This window comes from Nelumbo lutea, chromosome 1 (assembly GCF_056320005.1).
Source record: "Nelumbo lutea isolate HS-2025 chromosome 1, American lotus-T2T, whole genome shotgun sequence".
NCBI classification, from domain to species: domain Eukaryota; kingdom Viridiplantae; phylum Streptophyta; class Magnoliopsida; order Proteales; family Nelumbonaceae; genus Nelumbo; species Nelumbo lutea.
This window is the reverse complement of record NC_142684.1, coordinates 218142584-218167010: the sequence shown is the minus strand read 5'-3', so window position 1 is coordinate 218167010 and position 24427 is coordinate 218142584. Positions and strand designations below refer to the sequence as shown.

At 36.5% G+C, this 24427-nt stretch overlaps 2 protein-coding genes across 2 annotated transcripts; both read right to left on the bottom strand.

Annotated features, from left to right (window-relative positions):
• Nucleotides 1-77: 77 nt before the first annotated feature.
• LOC148881059 (oligopeptide transporter 7-like) lies at nt 78-4038 on the bottom strand. The gene is made up of 6 exons (XM_088963307.1): nt 3331-4038; nt 3144-3241; nt 1635-2204; nt 1303-1561; nt 1024-1206; nt 78-858 (listed from the first exon to the last, which is right to left on the bottom strand). The coding sequence occupies exons 1-6, from the start codon at nt 3808-3810 to the stop codon at nt 244-246; spliced, it is 2205 nt and encodes a 734-aa protein (XP_088819433.1). The 5' UTR covers nt 3811-4038; the 3' UTR covers nt 78-243.
• An 8251-nt stretch (nt 4039-12289) lies between these two features.
• On the bottom strand, nt 12290-18838 carry LOC148881058 (oligopeptide transporter 7-like). Its single transcript, XM_088963301.1, has 6 exons — nt 18584-18838; nt 17932-18473; nt 17735-17832; nt 13774-14343; nt 13425-13680; nt 12290-13322 (listed from the first exon to the last, which is right to left on the bottom strand). Exons 1-6 carry the CDS (start codon nt 18615-18617, stop codon nt 12522-12524), a joined length of 2301 nt encoding a protein of 766 aa, XP_088819427.1. The 5' UTR covers nt 18618-18838; the 3' UTR covers nt 12290-12521.
• Nucleotides 18839-24427: the final 5589 nt, after the last annotated feature.

Below are 24427 nucleotides of genomic sequence, written 5' to 3'. Positions count from 1 at the left end.
AACTATTTTTGGGGGGGGATTAAAAAGTCGGTATCCTGCAAAGTAGTTCCAATTTGACATAGGCAACGCTCTGGTGGATGGCATAGCATCAAGAAAGGATTTCTAGAACTTAAAATGTTATAAGAGATAATCCAACACCTAAATTTCCAAAAGAAATCATTACCTATTTACAGTAATAAGAGAGTTGTTCCAAACTGATAAACTAGAAATCCAAAATCTATATTCAGAAATCTAACCGTTGAACTAGAAAACTGGGCAGTGATCAACAACCACCCCTTTGGCTGTTGGACAAGAAGCCAAGGGGCAACCGTCCGGGTTGGCTCCCCACCAATCAATGCTTATTTCTTTTGAGCCCAAGCATGCAAACAAGAGCACCCCCATGAAGGCAAGCCCTGCATCAAGAGCTCCAGAGAGGACATAGTTGTGGCGCTGCCACAAATCTTGTCGATATCTGTAAACAACGAAACCAGAGAGAAATCCGATGATGATCCAAGTGGTGAAGTTGACAGCGGTGGCTGGAGGCATCATTCCTGTTGCGCTTATCAACACAGGCATGTTGATCAGGCGAATCCATTTCTGGTTAGGGAAGGCCTTATGAGCAACCCAAACAAGGAGAGGAGCAATGGCGCCTCCTAGGAAGAACCAATTGACCGCAGCATAGGAACCCAGATCTCCAAATATTCTACGAGGGCCAATCAGCCCCCAGATGACGGAAGCATCGTAGAATACACGGTCCATCGGACAAGTCCATGGGCTGTTATCAGGCAGCACGGCCGTGTCGCAGAGGTTGGGAATGGTCATCATAAGCCACCATCCAGTTCCCAAGTATACCAATCCAGCTATAACGGTACCTATCATCTGAACATGAGTTTTATCATTAGAGATTCAGGATAAATAGCTAGTATTTCATATCAAATGGTTAGACTTTAGAGAATGGGTTTCATTAATAATGAACAATTCATATCTCAGAAATAATTGCAATCAGAATCGTACGTTCATATACGTTGGAGGAAGAAGACCAACCTGGACCATGAACATTGCTCTAGGAGGAATCTTCATGTAGTGACCAAGCTTGAAATCCTGTATAAAGGTGAGGGCCTGAGTCATACTTATGTAGCCATACACCTTGAAACATATGTTAGCAACTGGACGGCCAGGGTACAGGTAACCCAATATATACTCTGTGATGATGTTCAAACCTGGCGCCTGCATTGCATTTAAATTAATCATCAACAAAGGAGAAGCCCTCTCCGTTCAATTCAACAAACTCAAAAGAAAGAAAGAAAGAAATGGTTTGGTTACCTGGTTGGTGGTAGCAGCTATGACGCCGATGGGGAGAGTGAAGACATAGGCAACGAGGCACGCTAGCAAGACACCCCACCACCTCAACTGAAGTTGGTCGTTGTAATACTCGCAAGCGAAGATGGTGGCTGCCATGACCACCACCAGGATGAACATGAACCACCACTGTGGAACTTGCTTGTATTTCTTCATAAGCCTTGTATGCACGTCCATCCTTTTCTTATCCTTCAACGCTGATCTGCTTAGCTCCAATATTTCACTGCGTATATATAGTAATAATTAATATACTTAATCGGCAATTAATTAATTCATCAGTTGTTTAGACTTGGTACCTTCCATGAAAGAGGAGGACATGAACGATGGTAGCAGTAAGTGCAGCAAAGCCCACACCGTAGGTGAAGGCAAAGAAGGTGCTGAGGTGGAGAGGACCCTTACGCTCATAGCTGTCGAGGTCGATGTGGAACTTGGAGTTGACGATGCTTGAGATGTTGTATTTCTGACCCTTTGATGTAAAGAGTCCGGATGAGAATAAGGGGAAGGTCTTGGCCTTGTACACGTCCAACCAGTAGCTGATAGGGACTATGATATACATGATGATGACAAAGCCCACGGCTACGTTGGCAGTGGCGAACCAAGGACTAGCAAGTGGGCTGCCAAGGTAAGAGGACACGGTGGACCAGTCGAGACCGATGGCCCCAATTCCAAGTCCCTCCAGGCCCGACCCAATTTGTTGGGCCAGAATGGACTTGGGAAATATCCAACAGACCCATGACAGGCTTGTTAACATGGGGAAAATGTAGCCCGGAAGGACGTAGTAGGCGAAGCTGCATGTCAAGGCTATCAGGAAGAATTGGGTACGCGTAACCCCACCACGTGGCCTTTTCTCCTTCTCGTGTAAAGCCCTGTCAAAACAAAGCATGCAACCACTTTGAAACTTTTCTTGTTTGGGGGAACGGGAACAAGCTGACTACTTGTGCCACCAAGACCAACCCGACCGTTAGTTACTCAACTCTAGATCCTTTTAATTTCTGTTTGGCCTCTACGCAATCCACTTGAAAAATTAATTGATTTTTTTTTTTCTTATTGTTTACTAGGACGGTAAGATGGCACATGCGTTACATGTGGCTTTTAATAAAGATTAGGGATCCACTACTTTATAAGGGTTAAGGTTTCTTGCATGCCTTGCCCTCTCACAGATCACAGAGAGAGTTAGGCCGTTTAGGGATAAAACATATATAAAGTGTTTTTACTTTTTAGTGTTTGGGTAAGAGTTGTTTTTTAAAAACACTTTATATTGAACTCACACAAAACGGGGGTTTACGCCAGATTTAAGAGGGGACCTGTGAAAATCGGTGCAAATGGTATGATACTCTATCCTAAAGTTTTTTTTTTTTTTTTTTTACAAAAGAAAAACTATAGTTCAAAGATCCAAATTATATTATCTTATATTTAGTAGTAATTAGTAAATATAAAATCATATCAGTTGTTACAAAACAAGAAAGATAGTTATGTTATATCAAGTTGGGTGATAACTGGCAGTGCCGATGGGATCGGGATCCAGAATCTCGGAAGACTCTGCAATTAACTGGAATTTGTAAAAGACTACTAGAATCCCCTATTTTTATGGGATTCTTTATCCGGCGACGGACGTCGATGAATACTGAATAAGCCTAACAGAAATCGATACACAGCGGCAGCGGCGGGTCAAGGCCTTCTTCCATGGCCAGTCATGCTATTGTCGTGTTTACATTCTGCATGCATTATTATATATATATTCTCGTATTTACAGTGAAAACTGAAAACCGCTCAGTCAACACTCTTTAAAAGAGTTTCTTGCTCACCTGAATAACGAGACCTGAACAAGATTGCTGGGCCACCACATCTCCGCCGGTTCCACTAGATATCTCCGGAACATCCCAGCCCATCCAAAACCTAAAATCTGTAACAACCAACCCATCATCAGAATCGGCCAATCTATCTAATAGAAAAAAAAAAAAAAAAAGAAAGAAATATAGCAGGAAAACAGACCTGGGTTGTTAAAATAATAAGAAGCGCAGGAAAGAAGGTGAGTTTCCTCTTGTAATAGAGTTTAATGGCACTGAGGATGTGGGTGGCGTAAACAGTCCCTGCTCCCGCGTTGGCAAAAATGGTGATCAGAACGTGTTCTTTGACATTAAAGGGACCAGGATTCATAGTAAACTCCCATCGGCTACCCTTGAAGAACACACGTTTCGTGATCGTCGACGCCATTAAATGTCCCAGAGGAACCACAGCTATCTGAGCAGATAGCGCTGTGATTGAAATGGGTTCTGTTCGGTACCAGAAGAACTGGTTCAGGAAGGACAGCAGGACGCAAGACACTATTCCCAGCACCCACATTCTAAACGTCAGAACGGGGATGCTTGAATCATCGGTAGTCGGTACCGTCAGAGCCACCTGCTTGATCGTCGATATTCCAGATTCCGGCGATTCCATCTCCATCTCGGATGATAGGGGATTTCCGGTCATGGATACCACCAAATAGAAAGATCTTCTTTCTTCGGTCGTCGCTCCTACTCTAGTTTCTTTATATATAGAGAGAGAGAGAGAGAGTTGAAGGAAGTATTTGACTAGAACAGAAGCGCATGCAATGAAAAAGGGAAGTTCGGATTCCTAAAGCGGATTGGACTCCTTTTCCCACTCTAGCGCAGATTAGGGTGAGAGACGGTCCAGAGTCCGGAGTCCATAGACAAGCGTGGAGACATGTACCATAAAAACTTTATTTATTTTTTCTCCTTTTTTTCTTCTATAAACATTGAGTCATAAACAACCAGACGGAGAGAACTTCTCCACACTTTTCCGGTATCATAGACTATAGATATTGACTCCCTTTACATTATCTTTAATACCGTAAATGCCTGTTCATTAATCAACAAAAGAGGATTAATTATTCATATGATCCCCTGGAATTTTTGTCAAATTTTAAGACCTTTCATCCGGTTTACCTATAAAGTATAAACGTACTTTCCTTTTGTGATTGAATTACTAATTTTTGCCTCCTTTCAATTATAGTGACAGAAAGTGTTCACATGATATTAAAAAAAAAAAAAATCAAATATTCATTTTACCTTCACACCTTCCTCTACCTAAATAAAAAAAAAGAGCAAATTTTTTAAATTACATTTATGGTTTAGCTAATTGACTAAATCCACCCTTATCGATTATTGTCTAGTTTGTCTTAAAGCATTCTTATTGTTTTTTTGACAATTGATATCGTCAATAAGTACCGATGAAAAAACAAAATGTCAAATTTGTCCTCCACTATTCTTCAAAATTTCAAAATAAAACCCAACTAATAAAAATTTTCAACAAGATAGGAATCTGATTGCCCCTCTGTTTCCGCTTTTTGTCTCCATCTCCATTTCCATTTTCGGTCTTTGTCTCCCCCTCCACTTCCGTCTATGTCTACGTCTGCATCCTTCTTGTGGAGGAAGCACTGCCTTCATGTTTTGCCATCTTCTATTGTGTCTTGAAACATATTTAAAGAAACATTCATGAGTGTAGAGGGTCAGTCCACCTTTGGTCTGCTGGTCGTCCTTAAACTACAGCTATTGTTATTGTTTATATGACATTGCCTCTTGCTGCTTATGAAGCCAGCTAACTTGGTTTTCATCACTGCTCTGTGCTTCAACCCTACTTATTTGTGTAAGGTCATTGGGGTTGACCTCTGAAGATATGTTTAAATCGCCACTCAACCATGGAGATCCTTAGTAGCCAATTCCTGCATTGGAGTAGGCTGGCTCATGTCCAACGGACGAAAGCATTTGTTGGCAAGCGGCTTACACAGAATAGAGAACCCGCCATGTGTGCTTTGTTAAGGAAAAGAAGTTGGATAGAGATCCAACTCCAAGGAATAAGGACTAACCCAAACTAATCTAGAGAAGGCTCTAGGATTTGTATTATCTCAAATTAATGTTTAGTGATTAGGAGTGTGCAATCATTCTCCTAATCGAACTCTAACTCATGTACTATGAATACATGCACTAATGAGAAGCTCGACATCCACAAATCAACTCGTCATTCTCTTCTTTTTATTTCTTCTTGCGCTTTACTATTATCAGTCCTTTTTCATGGTATCAAAGCGGCAGAGCCAATGGCTTCATTGTCCAGCATCAGTTCAGCTCTTCCCTCTCTCGGTTCTACTTCACCTTCGGCATCGAGCCTTGGGGCAATTACAATGCCGAACATCTCTCACTCTCTTCCAATCAAACTGACCGGCGGTGACAACTATTTCTCATGGAATGCACAATTCCTTCCCATATTCAGTCTACATAGGGGACTAAATACTTCTCCAACAGTATAGAAAGCATTAGAGAATGCTTATGCATCTCCTTCCCCAGCTAGAATTCTTCAGTTGAGATTTCAATTAATGACATTAAAGAAAGGTGACTCCTCTGTCATCAAATATATACAAAAGGCAAAGTGTCTATCTGATCAACTTGCTGCAGCATCAGAACCCATAACCACCCATGATCTGTTACTTCACATATTGGGCGGACTAGGTGCGGATTTTGATTCATTCATCACCTCTCTTACCACTCATCTAGGTTTTATCTCTCTCACCGTGGACGATCTGCAAGGTTTTCTTTCCAACCATGAGGTCTGGCTTCAACGAAGACATTTTCCCTCTCCGTCTCAACCCTTGGCTAATCTTGCTAACTCTCAGTCTCGTCCCTCCAACAACAATTACAATAACTTCGGCCAACAAGGTAACACTTCTCAATTCAAGAATCAAAATAATTCCAACTATTCTAATAATTATAGAGGACGAGGAAGAGGCAATGGGGGTCGAGGCAGAGGCAATGACAACTATCAAAATTTCAAACCTCCTAATTCCAATGGTGAATTGAGATGCCGACTGTGTAATAAACCTAATCATCACGTACTCAACTACAACAAACGATTTGATATCTCATACACCGGTGAGCAAAGTCAGCCTTTCTATAATGCATATCAAGTAGGGGGTGTGCCTAGTACCTTCAATCCAGCCTGGTATCCAGATACTTGCGCGGAAAATCATCTCACGCCAGATATGAATAATCTGCAAACTCGTTTAGAGTACAATGGCTCCCCCACAAGCATTCTCATATCCCCTCACAACAACCATTAGATTTAATTTACTCAGATATTTGGGGATCTTCCCCTGAACCTTCTGTAATGGCTATAGATATTATATTTTATTCATGGATGAATACAGTAAGTTCATTTGTCTTTTTCCTATTGTTAATAAGTCTGATGCATTGCCAACATTTATTCAATTTCAGTTACATGTTGAATGATTGTTTTCTTCTAAAATCAAACAATTTCAATTTGACTGGGGTGGTGAGTATCATCCCTCTCATCCTATCTAGCACAACACGGTATAACTCATCATGTTTCTAGCTCCCATTTGCATGCACAAAATGGGGATTCTGAGAGGAAACATCATCACATCATTGAGATTACTCTTGCTCTACTGTCTCATGCTTCTATGCCTCTCTCCTATTGGGATGATGTTGCCTAGATTACTGCTTTCCTTATCAACAGGATGCCTACACTAGTACTTTATAATGTCTCCCCTTACGCCAAATTATTTGGAGGATCCCCTGACTACTCTCATTTAAAAGTTTTTGGGTGTGGTTGTTATCCGTTTTTACTGAAAACCAAAAATGCTTTAACATAAATCAATATGGTAATGAAAGGGTATTATTGTTATTTTTCAAAATATAACAGTCACGTAGTGTTGGCATGTGAGCAGATTGTGACGGAACCCTAACGGCGATAGGGGATTAATTAGTCAAAAAACTTAGGGGTACTTTAAGACAATATATAAACAGTAAAGGTAGTAAAGGTAGAGTTAGTCAATTAAATAAACCAGGTAGTTTAAGAAATTTAATCTCCCTTTGTATTTCTTGTAAGTTGAAAGATTAAAAAGAAAATAAAATAAAATAGTATTCGAGATGTATTATAAAACAGAAGAATTTGAAATGATAAAATACTAAAATTGATCTTAATTTTTGTCAGTAACCCACCACCACCGCCACCAATAGTTTCATCGGTATTAATTGGCTAACCCATAAAATCGTGACCCAATGAGTATTTTGGTTTTATTTCTGATCCAAGCTCTCTCTTCATTTGAGATGTCACGCACTGCCTCTAATATTATCATGAAACTTATTTTCTTTAATTTGGTAAGTCGGGTGAAAGCGAAACTGCCATTATAATTTATACATAAAGGTGGTTACAGAAAGGGCCAAAAAATTACCATAAGTACTTGATGTGAATACATGCATATAATTAAAACTAAGTCATTTATATTATTTATTCTTTTTCCTTTTGGTGGTATTGTGAAGAAGGTAGGTAACGGCATTTCCTCTTGAACCAAATAATACACCGACCCATGACACATTTATAGGAGAAATTTGGCATTGCCAACCCAGAAATAAATAACCAAACTTTGGATGCCACTGTCACCCTCTTTTGCTGACCTTTTACCCTTCTAAAACATCATCAGTTCCATTTGAGAAAATCAAAACCACTGTACAATTTTACAGAAAGAATATTTATTACTATTACGTACTGGTCTCTATATTATTGGCAATCGCTGAAAACCATTACCACCGCACCCAAAAAATTGCTTCCTACAATACTCTCTTCATTCATAAATGTCTTTTTTTGCCGGCCGCTTCATTAAATTCACCGGTACCGACAATAAACAAACCTTTTTTTTTCGAAACCCGGAAGGCAAAATGCATTCAACAAACTGATTTACTGGATTTAGAACGATTCATTTTCTAACTGATCCAAATAGAAAGAAAATAATCTCATTTTGATTTGGAACATTCATTAAGCTTTTGCCACCAAAATTCAAACTGTTTCTTCGGAGAATTTTTAATGAGGCGCTCTGTGTGGGGAAGAAGTTGAAACTTTGTATAATTTATTCTGTGATTGTGAATACGTTAAAGCAGTTTGGTTTGCTTTTTGCCTCTCTACTATTGCTTTTCTCCCTAGCATGTGTTCCAGATTAAAGGATCTACTGTAGTCTTTAATTTTGTGTTTTATGCTTATTAATTAATCTTAATTGAAAAAATTAAATTTTGGTTCAAACTTCAAATTTTCTTAAAATGGTCTGCGCGCTCTTGGCCGTTAATTTATCTGGTATGCTAGAAACAGGAAAACTTTTGAAAATTCATTGATCTCTCTGTTCATTGGATTATCAGTCAGGTTTCCTTGATTATGACTCAAATTAAATGACTAGGCAGTCTCATTCTACTGGGTCTTCTCCCTGTTCACAATCTCTTTCTCGTTCCAACAATCTTTCCCCTTGTGAGATCAGCTGATGTTTATATGTTTTGTGATGGTGGTATTGTTAATTCGATCGAAGAAGCTGAATTGCAGGCAGCGGTTCACCAATCTCGCTCTTTTGATGTCCAAAGATTAAAATTGGTCTAACATTATTCCCTTGGCCATAGTTTCTCCTCTGAGTTCCGCTTCTTGTATATACCTCTAAAGGTTTGTAGTCAGAATAGGAATTGGAATAATCCATTTCCATAGTCTGTTTGATTCAGACAGGAATGAGAATGAAGATGGGAATCAGCAGGAATGGGATTTTATTCCCAAGGGAGAAATAGCCATTCCAGCGGAAACGGAAATAGGATTCTATAGCCCACTCTGATTCCAATTCCAGACCCCTATTTCTACGATCCTAAGGGGGCCTAATTTCTAAACTGCTTGGACCTACAAGTTTTGTGTGTACATATTAATACTCAAGTCACAGAACTCAATTGTTAGCTTTGATACTCCACCTGTTTGGTTGGAGGAATCTTTGTACAGTTATTTATTTTGGTAATCTATTATAATATAATTTTTTTATGCATCCAAAAAAAAGAAATATAGAATTCTAGATTAAAAGTCCTTTTCTTTCAAACAAATTTCAAATTGAGATTTAGGAGAGCCATCAAGGATTTTGAAATAAGGGTAGATTCGAACAGAGTCGAGCCGAATACTTGGTTATTTGAGCTCGGCTCGCTGAAATTGTGTTAGGCTCGAGCTCGATTTGAGCTTGAGCTCAGCTCGGTTCAAAGCCTGCAAGTTCGAGCTCAACTCGGCTCGAGCTAGACTGCAAGCCAAGTTTTTTTCTAAAAAAATAAAATGTATACATATAAAAATATTTTTTTATTTTACGTACAAAAAATTAAGAATTATAAAAATTATTTATTATTATATATATAAAAAATAAAAAATATACATATAAATAATGTTTTTATTTTACATACAAAAAATAAAAATTATTTACCATTATACATAAAAAATAAAAATATTATTATATAATAAAAATTATTTATTATATATATATATATATATATATATAATTATATATGTATGTATGTATGTATATAATAAAAAATTATTTATTTATTATACTAGGCTCGCGAGCCTCACGAGCCGAGCTTCATTGGGCTCGAGCTCGACTCGATTAGAAAATGAGCCTATATATCAGAATCAAGCTCGGCTTGAAGCTCGGTTTAAATCAAGCCAAACTAAACTCGCATAGCTTGTAAGAAACTCGGCTCGTGGCCACCCCTATTTTGAAATAGAAGGTTTGTGTTGCAATAAAGATTTATACCCAGAGTTTACTATATATTACCCATGGGGTAAGGCCGGAGGGGGTTCATCTCAATATATATATCCAGTTAGGGCTGTAACCGGATTCAGCAAAACCCGAATCCAATTTATCCAGTTAGGGCTGTAACAGAATTCAGAAAAACCCAAATCCCATCGGATTTGAAGGATTAGATTCCGATTTAATCTCACTCCACTTTAATCTTTTAAAATATAAAAAAGGTTAATTACTTTTTTATTTTATATATATTAATATAAATATAACATACGGAATTTATTATATATAAATTCATATATAATATAATACATAAATATATTTTTTATAATATTAATATAATTATATAAATTTTATATAAAAAATAAAAAATATTATAATATAATCAATTTCAAATTTTAATCAAATCGAACATAGTCAATTATGGATCTGATCCGATTATTAATCGGATGAAGATTCCAAAATTCGATTCCAATCCAATAACATAAATACACCATCTAAATCATTCGGACCTTGAATTTTTGGGTATAATTGACAAACTCATATCCAACGTCGCTTGTCCTCGCATCAAAGATGTTTCTAACCGGTTCAACATTCCAGGATAAAGAGTCAAAATTAATAGCCATACTCATGCATCCGAAATCATTGGAAAAAGTGCTTTGGCTTTATTTTTTGGATAAATTTTTGAAACCTCTTTTGAATTTTAGTAATTACAATCAACCTTTTTGGACTTTTTGACATAATTATAAGTAGACTCCTTGGTTAGAATTCTTTAATAAGAGGCATAAATATACCACATCTAAATTTTCATAAGGCTTAATTTGAAAAGAATACATGCAAATACATGCAAAACAATATAAAATACAAACTTTTACACTCTACATATTTATATTTGTATCCAAATTGAGCCTAAATAATCCAAACTACGTGCCAATTAGAATAATCTATTAAGCATATAATACTAGACTTGTTCATGGGCCGGGTAGCTCGATGGCCCAGCCCGGCCCAGCTCGTACCTCGGTCGGGCTTGGTCATGTAATTAGGCTCTCGGGCCTGACATCGAGTCTAACACGGTAAATCCGACTATGTTTCGGGCCAGGTTCGGATTTGTCAAAAAAGCCCGGCCCGGCCCGATTCAGCATTATATATTTTATAAAATATATAATATGTATTTTATATATTATATAAAATATATAAATAATATAATATATATTAAAATATATATTTATAATTTAATATATACTTTTTTTATTCTTTTCTTTATAATCTCTCTCTCTATTCAGCTGCTAACAGTATGGGCTAAATTTCAAGCTTGGGCCCAGGCCCAGGCTTCAAGCTTTTTATGAGGGACGGGCTCAAGCCCAAGTTGTAGGCTCGATGGTCAGGCCGGGCTTAGGCTCGGGCCTTAAAAAATTCTGTTAATACAGAGTGAAAGCCCGACCCAACCCATAACAGATGAACGAATCTATATAATACTATGAAGGGTTATACTAGTCTGTAAAAATGATTGGGTATAGGGATACCTCAGCCCTCTCATTTCATCGGATTGGGAGCTAAACAGCGGCATATAAGAAGAGTGGTTTGGGATTTAGGTGGAGGCATAAGTGTAGTTTTAGTTGCAGTTGCAGTGATTTTGTTATCTGATTTGAGATTGTCTTGAAAATTGAATATACCATACCCTTGGAACATTGGACTGGTGGCAGGTTACGGGGCCATCTACAGCTATATTCCTTACTCCATGTTAATCAAGTTTTATATCAGCTTGAAAGAAAAAAAAAAATCAGGTATTAATACAATGTTGGGTGCATATATGTCTACGAGTACAGTGCTACAGTGATCATCGAAGAAAGCGAATTAAGTTTTTAATTTTTATCTATGCCATAAGTCTCTGGTATAATATGGAAATAAAGTATGTTTAAAGAAGATTCAAAGAAAAGAGTAAAAGCTGAAATAAATAGGAAGAATAATTTTTTAGGCTGAATTTGGAAGGGTATAAATGCAAATATGTAGAGTTCAAAACCTTATATTTTGTATGTATTTACGCTGTATATATTTGCATTTGTACTGCTTTCAAACTAAGCCTTACTGAATACTTGAGAAAAAATCAACAAAAAACTTCCTACCTTAATTTGCCCTAGCTACTCTTTATAGAGATTTCTTTACACCCTTATGATTCCTACAATAAAGTTTCCTAATTTATTATAATCATAGTAAATGTTTTTCAAAAAAAAAAAAAAAAGTCCTAATTGAATACAAATTCGAATCATACTATAAGCTAACTTAGTAATTACGAACTTATATAGAAATTGATACTAAATTTGCTAACTTGGTAAACACAAACTAATATAGAAATACAGATAATGTGCTATCTCAATAAATATTTATTAAGTTGGGTTGGTGGCATCATCTCTTCTTTTTACTTGTCTTGTTGTAGTCCTAACATGCATAGAACTTATTAGCTTACTTCTATATTACATCATCCTCCCTCTATATATACAAAGATGGGTCTTCAAAAACAAAATTTGTAAATGTTTACTAAATTGGTTTGAATCTGGTACTACATCAGTCTCTGAGTGTCACAGTGTCAGGTGAAAACGGGACAGCCTTCAACCACGACTCCTTTGGCAGTTGGGCAAGAAGCCAATGGACAGCCATCTAGATCGCTTCCCCACCAACTGAGGGTGATGCCTTCTAAGCCCAAGCACAAGTACAATAGAACAGCCATGAAAGCAAGGCCAGCATCAAGCGCCCCAGACAGTACATAGTTGTGACGCTGCCACCAGTCCTGCCGGTATCTATACAGAAGAAAGCCAGAGAGGAAGCCGACGATGACCCAACTGGTGTAATTGACGGCAGTAGCCGGGGGCATCATTCCTGTTGCGCCTATTAGGATAGGCATGTTAATGAGGCGGATCCAATTCTGCTCTGGGAAGGCCTTGTGGGCAAACCACACTAGCACAGGGGCGACGGCCCCTGCAAGGAAGAACCAATTGATGGCCTCGTAGGTGCCAAGGTCGCCAAAGATTCTGCGTGGCCCAATTAATCCCCAAATCACAGACGCATCATAGAACACATGGTCGCTTGGGCACGTCCATGGGCTGTCGGAGGGTAGCACTGATGTGTCACATATGTTTGGGATGCTTTCCATTAGCCACCACCCTGTCCCCAAGTATACTAGCCCTGCTATAAGTGTCCCCACCACCTGTGCCATAAACATTGTCCTAGGTGGAATTTTCATGTAGTGACCCAGCTTGAAGTCTTGTAGAAAGGTGACGGCCTGTGTCATACTGATATATCCATACACCTTAAAGCATATATTAGCAACGGGACGACCTGGATACAGGTATCCAATTATGTACTCTGTGATGATGTTCAAACCTGGTGTCTGCATATATATAATAATTACTTAAATACATCGATTATCACAATAAATTAAGACGAATGGTGAACAATGAGTCAGTGACCACGCATAAGCAATTTCACCTACCTGGTTGGTAGTAGCAGTGATGATACCGATGGGGAGAGTGAATAAAATAGCGAGGCCACATGCCAGCAACACACCCCACCATGGCAACTGAAGTTGATCATTGTAATACTCACAAGCAAAGATGGTAGCTGCAATGTTAGCCACGAGGATGCACACGAACCACCACTCGGGGACTTGATTGTACCTTCTCATTAGCCTTGTGTGTATATCCATCTTCTTCTCTTTGAAGGCTGACTTGCTCTGCTCCCATATTTCACTGAAGCAACCAAAGAACTAATTAGGATATATGTGTGTGTGTGTTTTGCATTTTTGTTACACTTTTCTTCTCTGAATTGAAATTTAAATATACCTGCCGTGAAAGAGGAGAACATGAACAATAGTCGCCGTCAGAGCTGCAAAGCCAACGCCGTAGGTCATGGCAAAGAAAGTGCTGAGGTAGAGAGGCCCATTCTTGTCGTACGCTTGGATGTCGAGATGGAAATTTGAGTCAATGATGCTGGAGATGTTGTAGGTCTGACCCGAGGATGTGAAGAGATCGTCAGAGAATATGGGGAATGTTTTGGCTTTGTACACATTCAGCCAGTACATGATGGGAGTGAGGATATACATAACGATGAAGAACCCAGCGCCAACATTAGCGGTGGCAAACCATGGGCTTGCAAGTGGGCTTCCAAGGTAGGACGAAATGGTTGACCAATCAACTCCAATGGCACCCAGCCCAAGCCCATATAGACCCGACCCTAGTTGTTGGGCTAGAATGGATTTTGTAAAAATCCAACATACCCAAGATAGGGAGGTTAACATTGGGAAGAGATAACCTGGGAAGATATAATAGGCAAAGCTGCAGATGAAGGCAATCAGGAAGAATTGAGTACGCGTCAGCCCACCTTTGCCTCTCTCTTCCTTTTCATGTAGGGCCCTGTAATTACCAAATAAATAGTTTACAAATCGGATTGCTAAACTAAACCACTCACTATCTAATATAGAGGCTAAATTGCTGAAACCTCGTTCAAGTTTGATAATTGTAAGCACCTCCCCAGAAATTTTTGACATAATCCTCTTAAAAGAGGCACTAAAATGTCCAAAATACCCATACAAACCCTTCAATCTCTCTTCTGAAATTGATTATTTTTCAACTTTGCCCTTCATATCAATTGCTCAAAGGTAAAGCTATATCAATTGCTCAAAGGTAAAGCTACAACATTATATTTTGTAGTTGCATGGGTATTCTGGACATTTTCATGCTTCTTTTTAGAGGATTCTAACAAAGGGGGTCTACTTGCAATGTCAAATTTTAGAGGAGGTTTTAGCAATGATCTAGAACTTCAAGAGAGGTTTCAGCAATTTACCCTAATATATCTATCTATATATATAAAGCAAGTTTGCCCACGTCACCTTGTCTCTTCTTACTCCATTACCCTAACCCTGCATTTTCCTAACTCTCCCTCATCTCCCCTTACCACCACTCCTATTAAGTCAACCCAGCACCCTCTATCCCCATTTCCTAATTATCTCAATAAATTTTACCTAAAATCTCTCTCTCTCTCTCTCTCTCTCTCTCGACAATTCACATTTCTCACTCTCTCTATCCACATAACTACTCTCTTTAATTAGCTAAACTCATCTCTTTCTCTCTCCCCCATAAGAGCATTCATATCCTATTGAGACATCTCCTTACTACAAACAAGATCGGGTTCAGTCAGTGCAAGGCCCATTCAAGCAACCTTTATAGCCTTGCATCAAGAACATCTCTGTACTTCTGTGCTTTATTTCATGGGAGATATTCCCATTGCAAGGCTATAATGGTTGTTCGAACAGACTTTTGCACTAATTGAATCCGATTTACATTCCTAAAATCTCTCTTTATCCCCTCTATCCTAAAACCTCTCCACACTTCTTTTTTATTTTTTACCCATTTACTTTGAATGGTATATTACCTATTGTTTATAATTAATAATTTCATTTTATTTTATTATAAATCATATCAAAATAAATTAATTATTTTTTTGATTAATTAAAAATTCCCAAACAATATTACTATTTTTAATAATTAATAATTTTTTATTTTTATTAATATTTTTAGGATTAATTACTAATTTTTTTGACAATTTACTATTAGTTTACTAAAATTCACTTAAAACTTATTATTTTTATCCATGATTTATTAAAAATTGCCAAAATTTAATGCCAAAATATATTTCAATTTTTAGTAATTAATATTAGTGATATATTAATAAATCATGATTAATTAATTAGTGATATAGTACCAACAATGAATTAATTCCAAATGATAATTAATTATTTTATTAATATTAAAATTTAAAAATTAATAATTATTTCATGAATAATTAAATTAAATATTACTAGTTATTACTACTAATAATAGTAATATTTTTATAAATTAAGAATTATAAAATTTATTAATTCATAATTATGAATTATAACTATAATTATAAATTTATTAATAATTTTTTAAATATTAATTATAAAATTTAAAAATATTTATTAACTATTTTTGTGAATAATTAAAAAATACCATTAAATATTAATATATTTAGTAATTAATATTACTATTAATAAATGTAAATTAAAATTAGTGCTATTAATTACTAGCGAGGACCCTACGATGCACAAGTTTTGTTAAAAGAATTTGAGGCAAAAGGAGCTAGGGGTGTACCTTGGGTAGGGTGGGCCTAACTCAAGCCCGACCCTAGTTCAACCCAAGCTTTTGCACAATTTGGGCTTGACTTTTTGAACTTCAAGCTGGGTTTAGGCCAAAAAAACTTAAAGCTAACCTAAACTCGGGCCACAGGTAGTTTGAGCTCGACCAAACCCAATTTGAGCCCATGCCAATATTTTATGATATGTATATATCTACATATTATCTATAATTCAATATGTTCTACCTAGAAATTGGGCTATAAAATATGCCCAAGCCCAAGTCCAACCCAAAATGTTAGGTTAAACTCGGATTGCGCCTGAGTTGGTAAACTTAGGCTTAACCTTGGGTTGGTAAACTCGGGCCTAGGTTAGTAAATTATTAGTGATTATTGTCATTCTATTTTTTGTTATATATTAGAAAATTATCAGTAATTATTGAAAATTACCAATAATTTTTCTCTTACCAACCTAGCCCTAACATGAGCTTTAACCTAACATCTTGGGTTGGGCTTGGGATTGGACGTTTTTAGCTTTGTAGCCAATTTCTAGGTAAAATATATTGATAATATGTAGACATACAAAATGTTGAGCGAGCTCAAATTGGTTGAATCGGGCTTAGACTACCCAAGACCTCAACCCAAGCTCAACCTAAATTTAAGTTAGACTTGAGTTTTTTTACTTAAACCCAACTTAAAATTTGAAAACTCAAGCCCATCTATAAAAAATCTTTGTTTGAGTTGGATTGGGCTTGGATTAGGCCTATTCAACCCATGCATAACACGGTCCCAGTAATATATATATATATATAGATAGATAGATAGATAGATAGATAGATAGATAGATAGATAGATAGATAGATAGATAGAGAGAGAGAAAGAGAGAGAGAGAGAGAGAGGGAAATTCCCGATCAGTATCCTGTACTTTGGCTCGAGCGGCAATTTGGTCCCCGAACTTTAAAATGCGACAATCTAGTATCCAAACTTTCAAAATGTTTGGATGGTTAATAATGAGAATTAGATGACATTCTTAAGACATTTTTTTTTAAATATCACTTAACGGATGATTAACGGACTGATTAATGGCAAATACTGGATTGTCACTTTTAAATTGTAGCATTTTAAAGTTTTGGAACCAAATTGTAACCGAGCCAAATTACAGAATAATAATCAGGAATTATATATATATATATATATATATATATATATATATATTTAGAAGCGGGTCAAGCGTTCCTCAACCCCACATAGTAATACTTGGACTCTTGGACCGGTAGATAGAACGTGGCAATTAGCTCGGTTGGTAAGGTCTTTGGCTAGTTGAGGAGCCTTTGGATCGAATCCTAATCTCACCGAGATGGGGTTTGCAGGGTTTATGGCCTTATGGGTGTTTCTATTGTAAGTTGTAACTAACAAATAACAATAAATGATAAAAACAAAAATGCCAGTCTACTTGTTATGTATTCTACTATTTAATTTATTGTTTTTTATAATGCAATCCAGGCCCCAGAGCCACAACTGCACAACACAGAGTCCGAATCCAAACCAACCACCCATCAGCCATCTCCATCAACCTTGCCGGACTTCATGGAGAGTCGTCGGCAAACTGAGGCACCGATCAACCAAAAAACTGAGGTACAAACAGATGCATACCTGAATAATGACACCTGAACGAGATTGGCAGGCCACCACATTGCTGCCGGTTCCACCAGGTACCGCCTGAAGATCCCAGCCCAACCAAACCCCAGCACCTACCATTCCATTCAAACTTTTCAAACACAATTAAAAATCTTTAATACCAAACCCCCCAAAATAAGCATTCATATAAGAAATACCTAGTCAGTAGCTACCTGGGTTGTTATAACAACGATAAGGGAGACAAAGAAGGTAATGTTCTTCTTGTAGAAGATCTTAACAGCGGTGACAATGTGTATGGCGTAAACCGTCCCGGCTCCGGAGTTGGCAAAGATGGTGATCAACACGTGCTCTTTGACATTAAAGGGCCCAGGATTCAGTGTGAATTCCCACCGGGAACCCTTGAAAAAGACACGATTGGTAATCATCGACGCCATTAGACGCCCAAGAGGGACCACAGCGATCTGAGCTGATATTGCAGTGATGGTTAGAGGCTCTGTCCGGTACCAGAAGAACTGGTTGAGGAAGGAGAGAAGAATGCATGAAACTGTTCCTAGAACCCACATCCGGAAGGTCAACACGGGGAGGGTGTGGTCGTCGGTTGTGGGTACCGTCAGAGCCACCTGTTTAATCGGAGAGATTTCGGATTCCGAAAAGTCATGAGCAGAAGATTGAGAACTCGATGCCAAAACCTGTGACAACGAATATGAAGTTGAGGGGCGGCTATGGTCTTCGGCGTCATCTCTGGTCTTCGAAACTGCATATAAGAAAATAAAAGAAATAAAATTAAAAAAAAATAGAGATTTTAGGAAGATCAAAAAGAGATATACAGAAATGGAATTATTAGGAGGAGGTGGGCAGACTCACTAAGCGGAATTGTGGAGAGGTCTTGAGATTCCATACCTCTCTCTCTCTCTCTCTCTCTCTCTCTCTCTCATTTCGAATTTTGTTTCTGAACCTCGATGTAGCTACGAATTGAAAGTGGAGAAATTTAGGTTGCCTTATGCTCTTATGGCTTAAAGAAAAAAAAAAAGAAAAAGGAAAGAAAATGGAATTTGTGTTTTGCTACTTAATTTTGTATTTTGTTAGTGATTTAGGCGAGTTGTTACAGCTGCGATCCCACGTATTCCATCCCACCACCACCTATATAAAGATAATGCATAATTTAACCTCGTTTTCACTTTTAGTAAGCTCTCAAAATCAGAGGAAACTAGTAAGCGGAAACGCAGGTGGCAACCTGCAAGAAAACAGGGTTATTGTCTTTTAATAATCATTTCACACGTGGCAAAGAAGCGGCATCACGATGTTTGATTTGAGCTCGTGAGCTCAGCAGCGTTGTTTCTCTCAATGTTTAGTTTTGGTAAATGCAGTTAATTACCCTTTTTTTCCCGCATTCTGTTACCTAACATATCTCCTGAATCCTGACCAACCGGTCTTAAATTCCGGGTATCCGTGGAATCTAAAACATGGCCTTTATTTTGCTATTTTACTGGGGAACTCAAAAATAGTCGGATTCCGAATTCTGAAATATAATTGGCGGGTAGGAATGACGAGTGACGACAAAGTAGCTATTAGGGATTAAGAAATTAGAGTTGCTCTTCTCAAAAAAAAAAATGTTGCAATTGGAGGGTTTTTTATTTATTTTAACAACTAATTAAATTATTTATAATGCATGAAAGCCGCAAGCGCAAGTTGCAATTATAGCTGTAATTCAACAATAACTTTAATGTCGTACGGCGGGTGGTTGGGTTCTTGATTTAATCTTTTATGGTTTTTTGCGATGTTTTTGGAATGGCTGTTGATGGCAACCGTTCCGTTTCACCCTTAACCCATTCTACATTCAAAACTAGTTAATTTTGTAGGAGTTCACATCTGATATTTATGGGATGTTTGGAATCATGGCCAGTTTGTTAGATCCATATAGGCATTTCAACAAATGTCCATATATGAATGTTTGGTTCAGGCATTTATTGAAAAACCGGGCATGTCTTGTAAATCAGGACCCGTCGATGCATGAAACGTTAAATTTGGTGTTTCATGCATCGGTGAACCGTTGCCCCCAATGGTTGACTGATGTGTATCCTATGTGGTGTTTACCTGTCAACATATACATGAAAAACGGTGATGAAAATCACCTTACCAAATAGCATAGTATTGCTCTTTGTGAAAAACGGGTCTTGGAAGCATGGACGTTTTTTCTTGAAAATCGGTCCCAATAAGCGCTCACACTTCCAAACACCTACTATGTTTCTATTGTTGCCATAGTAGCAGTAGCCATCGTTGTCACCATTGCCATCATAATCACCGTAAAGGTCGGATCCTCCTCTTCCTTCTTCCCTCCTCCTTTTTCCCTCCTTCCTTTCTTTTTTTCCTTTCTCTCCTTCCTTTCCTTTTTTCCTTTTCCTTTCATTCTTTCCTTCTTTTCTTCTTTCTTTCTTTCTCAACCCACAACCACATCCTCTTTCTCATAAAAAACTAAAAGTCTAGACTACTACCAATAGCTTCCCTAATAATGTAAACCATCCAAACCATTCGATCCGGATGATCAAACCGCTGACCCAAAAACTAGTGGTTACAGTGGTTTCGTTTCCGAGTTGATTTTTAAAAACTTTATTTTTTATTTTATTTTTTGCGAATTCAGACTAGCTAAATGCTATGGTTTTATAGTTGGAATTGGAATCTAACCAAAGTGCATCTCACAAGCACATCTCACCATGAATTGGAAACATCTCCTATAAATAATATCACTAAGTACGAAGATGTTGGATGTACATGTGAGGTTGGTATGGAGCATATCCAAACTTATATAGTTGGTGCATAACTAATGATAATGTACCACATTAGTGATAAAATGCATGAGATACAGGCCTATGGTGAGAGATTGAAAGGTTATGTGCCCTATGAATTTTCATGAGTTAAGCTCGACCCCAATGAAGTTGGATTAATGAGGTCTGCAAGCCTAATACATACATGCATGCATACTATGTATATAACAAATAACTTTTATTCTATATATGTTAATATTTTATATATAATATTTTTATATTTTATATATAATAAATAAATTTTATAATTCTTATTTTTGTATATAAAATAAAAAATATATTTTTATATGTATAATTTTTATTTTTTATAGAAAGCTTGGCTCACAATGTCAAGCTCAAATGTACAAACTTTTGACCCAAGTCAATTTGAGCTCCAGCCTTTGACTTAAGCTTGAGCCTAATATTTTTTGGCGAGCCAAGCTCGAATAGCCAGATATTCAGCTCAAGAAGGCTCAAATCCAACCCTAATTGTCAATGGTTGAGCTTCCATTCTATCTCTTCTTTCCCCTTTTTAGGCTATGTTTGGTGAATAAGAGGTTTGGAAAAAATTTTTAGAAGTACTTCTTTTAATAGGGCTTGAATGTTGTTTGGTAACCCAATTGCCAATCACTTATTGTGTTTTTTAAGCACTTATTAGGGTGGGGATGTTTGGTGACCTACTTTCCCCACAAGTGCTTATACTAGCTTAAATGATACTTTTAGCCTTCACTCCACACATACTTATAAACAATGCTTTCCATATCATTATAATATATACTTCAATGAAAAATTGTCACATCACTATATAATGACACATGAAAGCCCATGTGGGTCCACATATAGAGTGACACATGGATAATAATAATAATAATAATAATAATAATAATAATAATAAATACTTTCAAAAAACATTTTCAATGATCAATTTTCATCAAAGTACTTCTAGAAAGCACTTTCAAGGCACGATTTTCACAAAATACTTTCAAAAAGTTATTTTATGGTGCAGTTTTCACAAATTACTTTCAGAAAGCACTTTTAATGACCAATTTTCACAAAATACTTTCAGAAAGTATTTTTAGGGAGTAGTTTTCACAAATTTCTTCTAAAAAGTACTTTTAAGGACTAATTTTCACAAAATACTTCCAAAAAGTACTTTTAGGGAGTAATTTTCACAAATTATTTTCAAAAAACACTTTTAAGGACTAGTTTTCACAAATTCCTTCTAGAAAGCACTTTTAAGGCACAATTTTCACAAAATACTTCCAAAAAGTGCTTTTGATGACCAATTTTTTCATGATTTCTAACAAAAGAATGCCCAAAAGAATTTCAGATTTCTCATACGAACACATCAAAAAAACCGAATCAGAGAAATAATCATCCAAAAAACCAAAAAAAAAAAAACAAACATGGAGGGGAGGAGTTTTGGTAAACTCACCTTCTAGTAGTTGGAGGCTAGACGGTGGGATATTGTCATTGAATTCACCCAAACACAAATCTGCGACCATAGAGAAAATGGGAGTATCAGACTTCAGAAAAACACAAAAAAATAGCCTCAAATTGATGGAATACTATAGAAAAACAAAGATAAGAGCAAAACGATAGGTCCACCGGTCGTTTTTTGCTCACCGTCAAACATCGTCGATGGACCTGCAACTAACGCCATTGCTGCCTGGTATGTTGTAGGGTTTCAAGTGGAGGAGGAGGATGATAACCTCGCGTGGGGGTATTTTTATCATTAAAAAACCAGGGACAAGTTCATCCCATTCGAATGAAAAAGCACTTCTTCAAAAAGTGCTGAAGAAAAGCCACATCTAGGTCACTTTTTTAAGAAGTGCTTCTTTTAATAAGAAGTACTTCTCATACTTTTTTACCAAACACTTATAAGTACTTAAACATCACTTAATGTGTGGTCCCATGTCTTAAAAAAAATACTTTTTAAAAGTGAAATCAGACTGTGCCTTATTCTTTTTTAATTACTAGTAGGACCTATGCAATGCACAAGCTTTGTTAAGTGAAATTGAAACAATAGAAATACATAATAGTAAACATATTTTTTATATTTTTCATCACAACACTATAAACTAATACCATCATAGGCAAGGGTTATAATGTTTAAATTATATGATTTATAATCTATATGAAAAAAACAATTTATTTTAATTTATGTTCATTTTTACTAATAAATGACAATATTTTGTAATTGTCTACTATTTTTATTAGTTTCTCATAATTTTTTTTTTATTTTTTGAAGATTATTAATAATTAGTACAGATTTTCACAAAGTACCTTTAGTTTCACAAATAATTTCAGTAATTTATTGTTAATTTTTATTATTAATTTATTATAAAATAAGTATAAGAAATGGTAGCAATAATTTGAAATCTAATGGTAATTTATCAAATTTATTGGAAATAATGTTAATTCATTTTTGGTAAATTTTGGATTATTTTTGGTAACTATGACAATTTTTGTTAATTATTGGCAATTTTTTATTTTTCTACTAATTTATAGACATTATCATATTTTCTAAAATAATTGGTAATTTATTTTTGGTTATTTTCTTGATTAATTTCTGCTAGTCTATGATAGTTTTTGGTAATTATTTGCAATCCTTTGCTATTTAAGTATTTATAGCTTAAATTATATTTAAATATGTAATTAAATTACAATTTAAATATAATATAATTTTATATTTAAATATAATTTAAATACTTAAATCATACTATTAATTAAAGCATTGGATTCGAATCGGTTCTTGGTTATTTGGAAATTGCAGTTTAAACTATTAATTGATTATATTTGAATTAATTTAAAATATAATTACTATGAATTACAATTAAATATAATTTAATTTTATATTAAATATAATATAAATACTTAAATCATACTATTAATGAAAGTATTGGATTCGCATCGGACCTTGATGGGATATGGAAAACCCGATCCATATATCTCATCTTCTTATCCTGGGTCATACTACAGTGGTTGCTCAATACAGCGATCACATAGTGAAATAAGCTCTGTTTTTCACTTTATTCAGGCGTCTAAACCGAAGCAAAGACGTTGACGACCAGTCTTTGCATCAAAACCGGCAAAAAAAAGGCAGATTCGGTCAATAAACTCTTTATGAACTCTCCTGTTTCGTTGTAGACAAAAACTATGTTCCTAAATCGATCAAAAAACCAAACAGATGGTCGAAAAGGAGAAGGTTTAGATGGATTCTAATCATGAAATAGTGAGAAAGAAGAATTGGGATTGAAAAGAAAGTAAAGCAACCTGATTTCCTATTGAACACAATTTAGGAGAGGCCATTGAACGTGATATAGTTGGTTTCCTACAATCGTGATGCAGCAGGCTCTAGGAGACGACATCGGACGTGGCCATCAATAGATAAATTTGATTTGTAGAAAGAGATTGCAGTACTCAGAACGTGCGTTTAAATTAGTAATAAATATCTGAAACACAGATTTATCAGAAATAGTATTTGTTTATGGTTTTTTGGGTTTTCTTATTGTTTGGTTTATGATTGAGCTGGCCTTGGGTGCCACTTGTCACTTTTGTGGCCACTTTATCACTTCGTCCATGTTGGCATTATGTCATCGGATAAGCATGACTAAGACAGGAGAGCACCGTACGGATAAGGAGGACAAATCTGTTGGGGATCAGGTCTTATCTTGAAGACTTTAGCGGACAACCTCATCCCGATAACTTCAGAAGCCTCATCCGACCGAAACACGAATCTTCAGCTATAAAAAGGTAACTCCAGCTCAAGGTAAGGGACTTTTGAATTCCCGCATCCATACTGTTACTCTACTCGGACCGCCACTGCTCTCCCAACTGCTTGGCCTGACCACCCACACTAACTTGAGCATCGGAATACTTGATTACTCTTTATTTTGATGCCTTA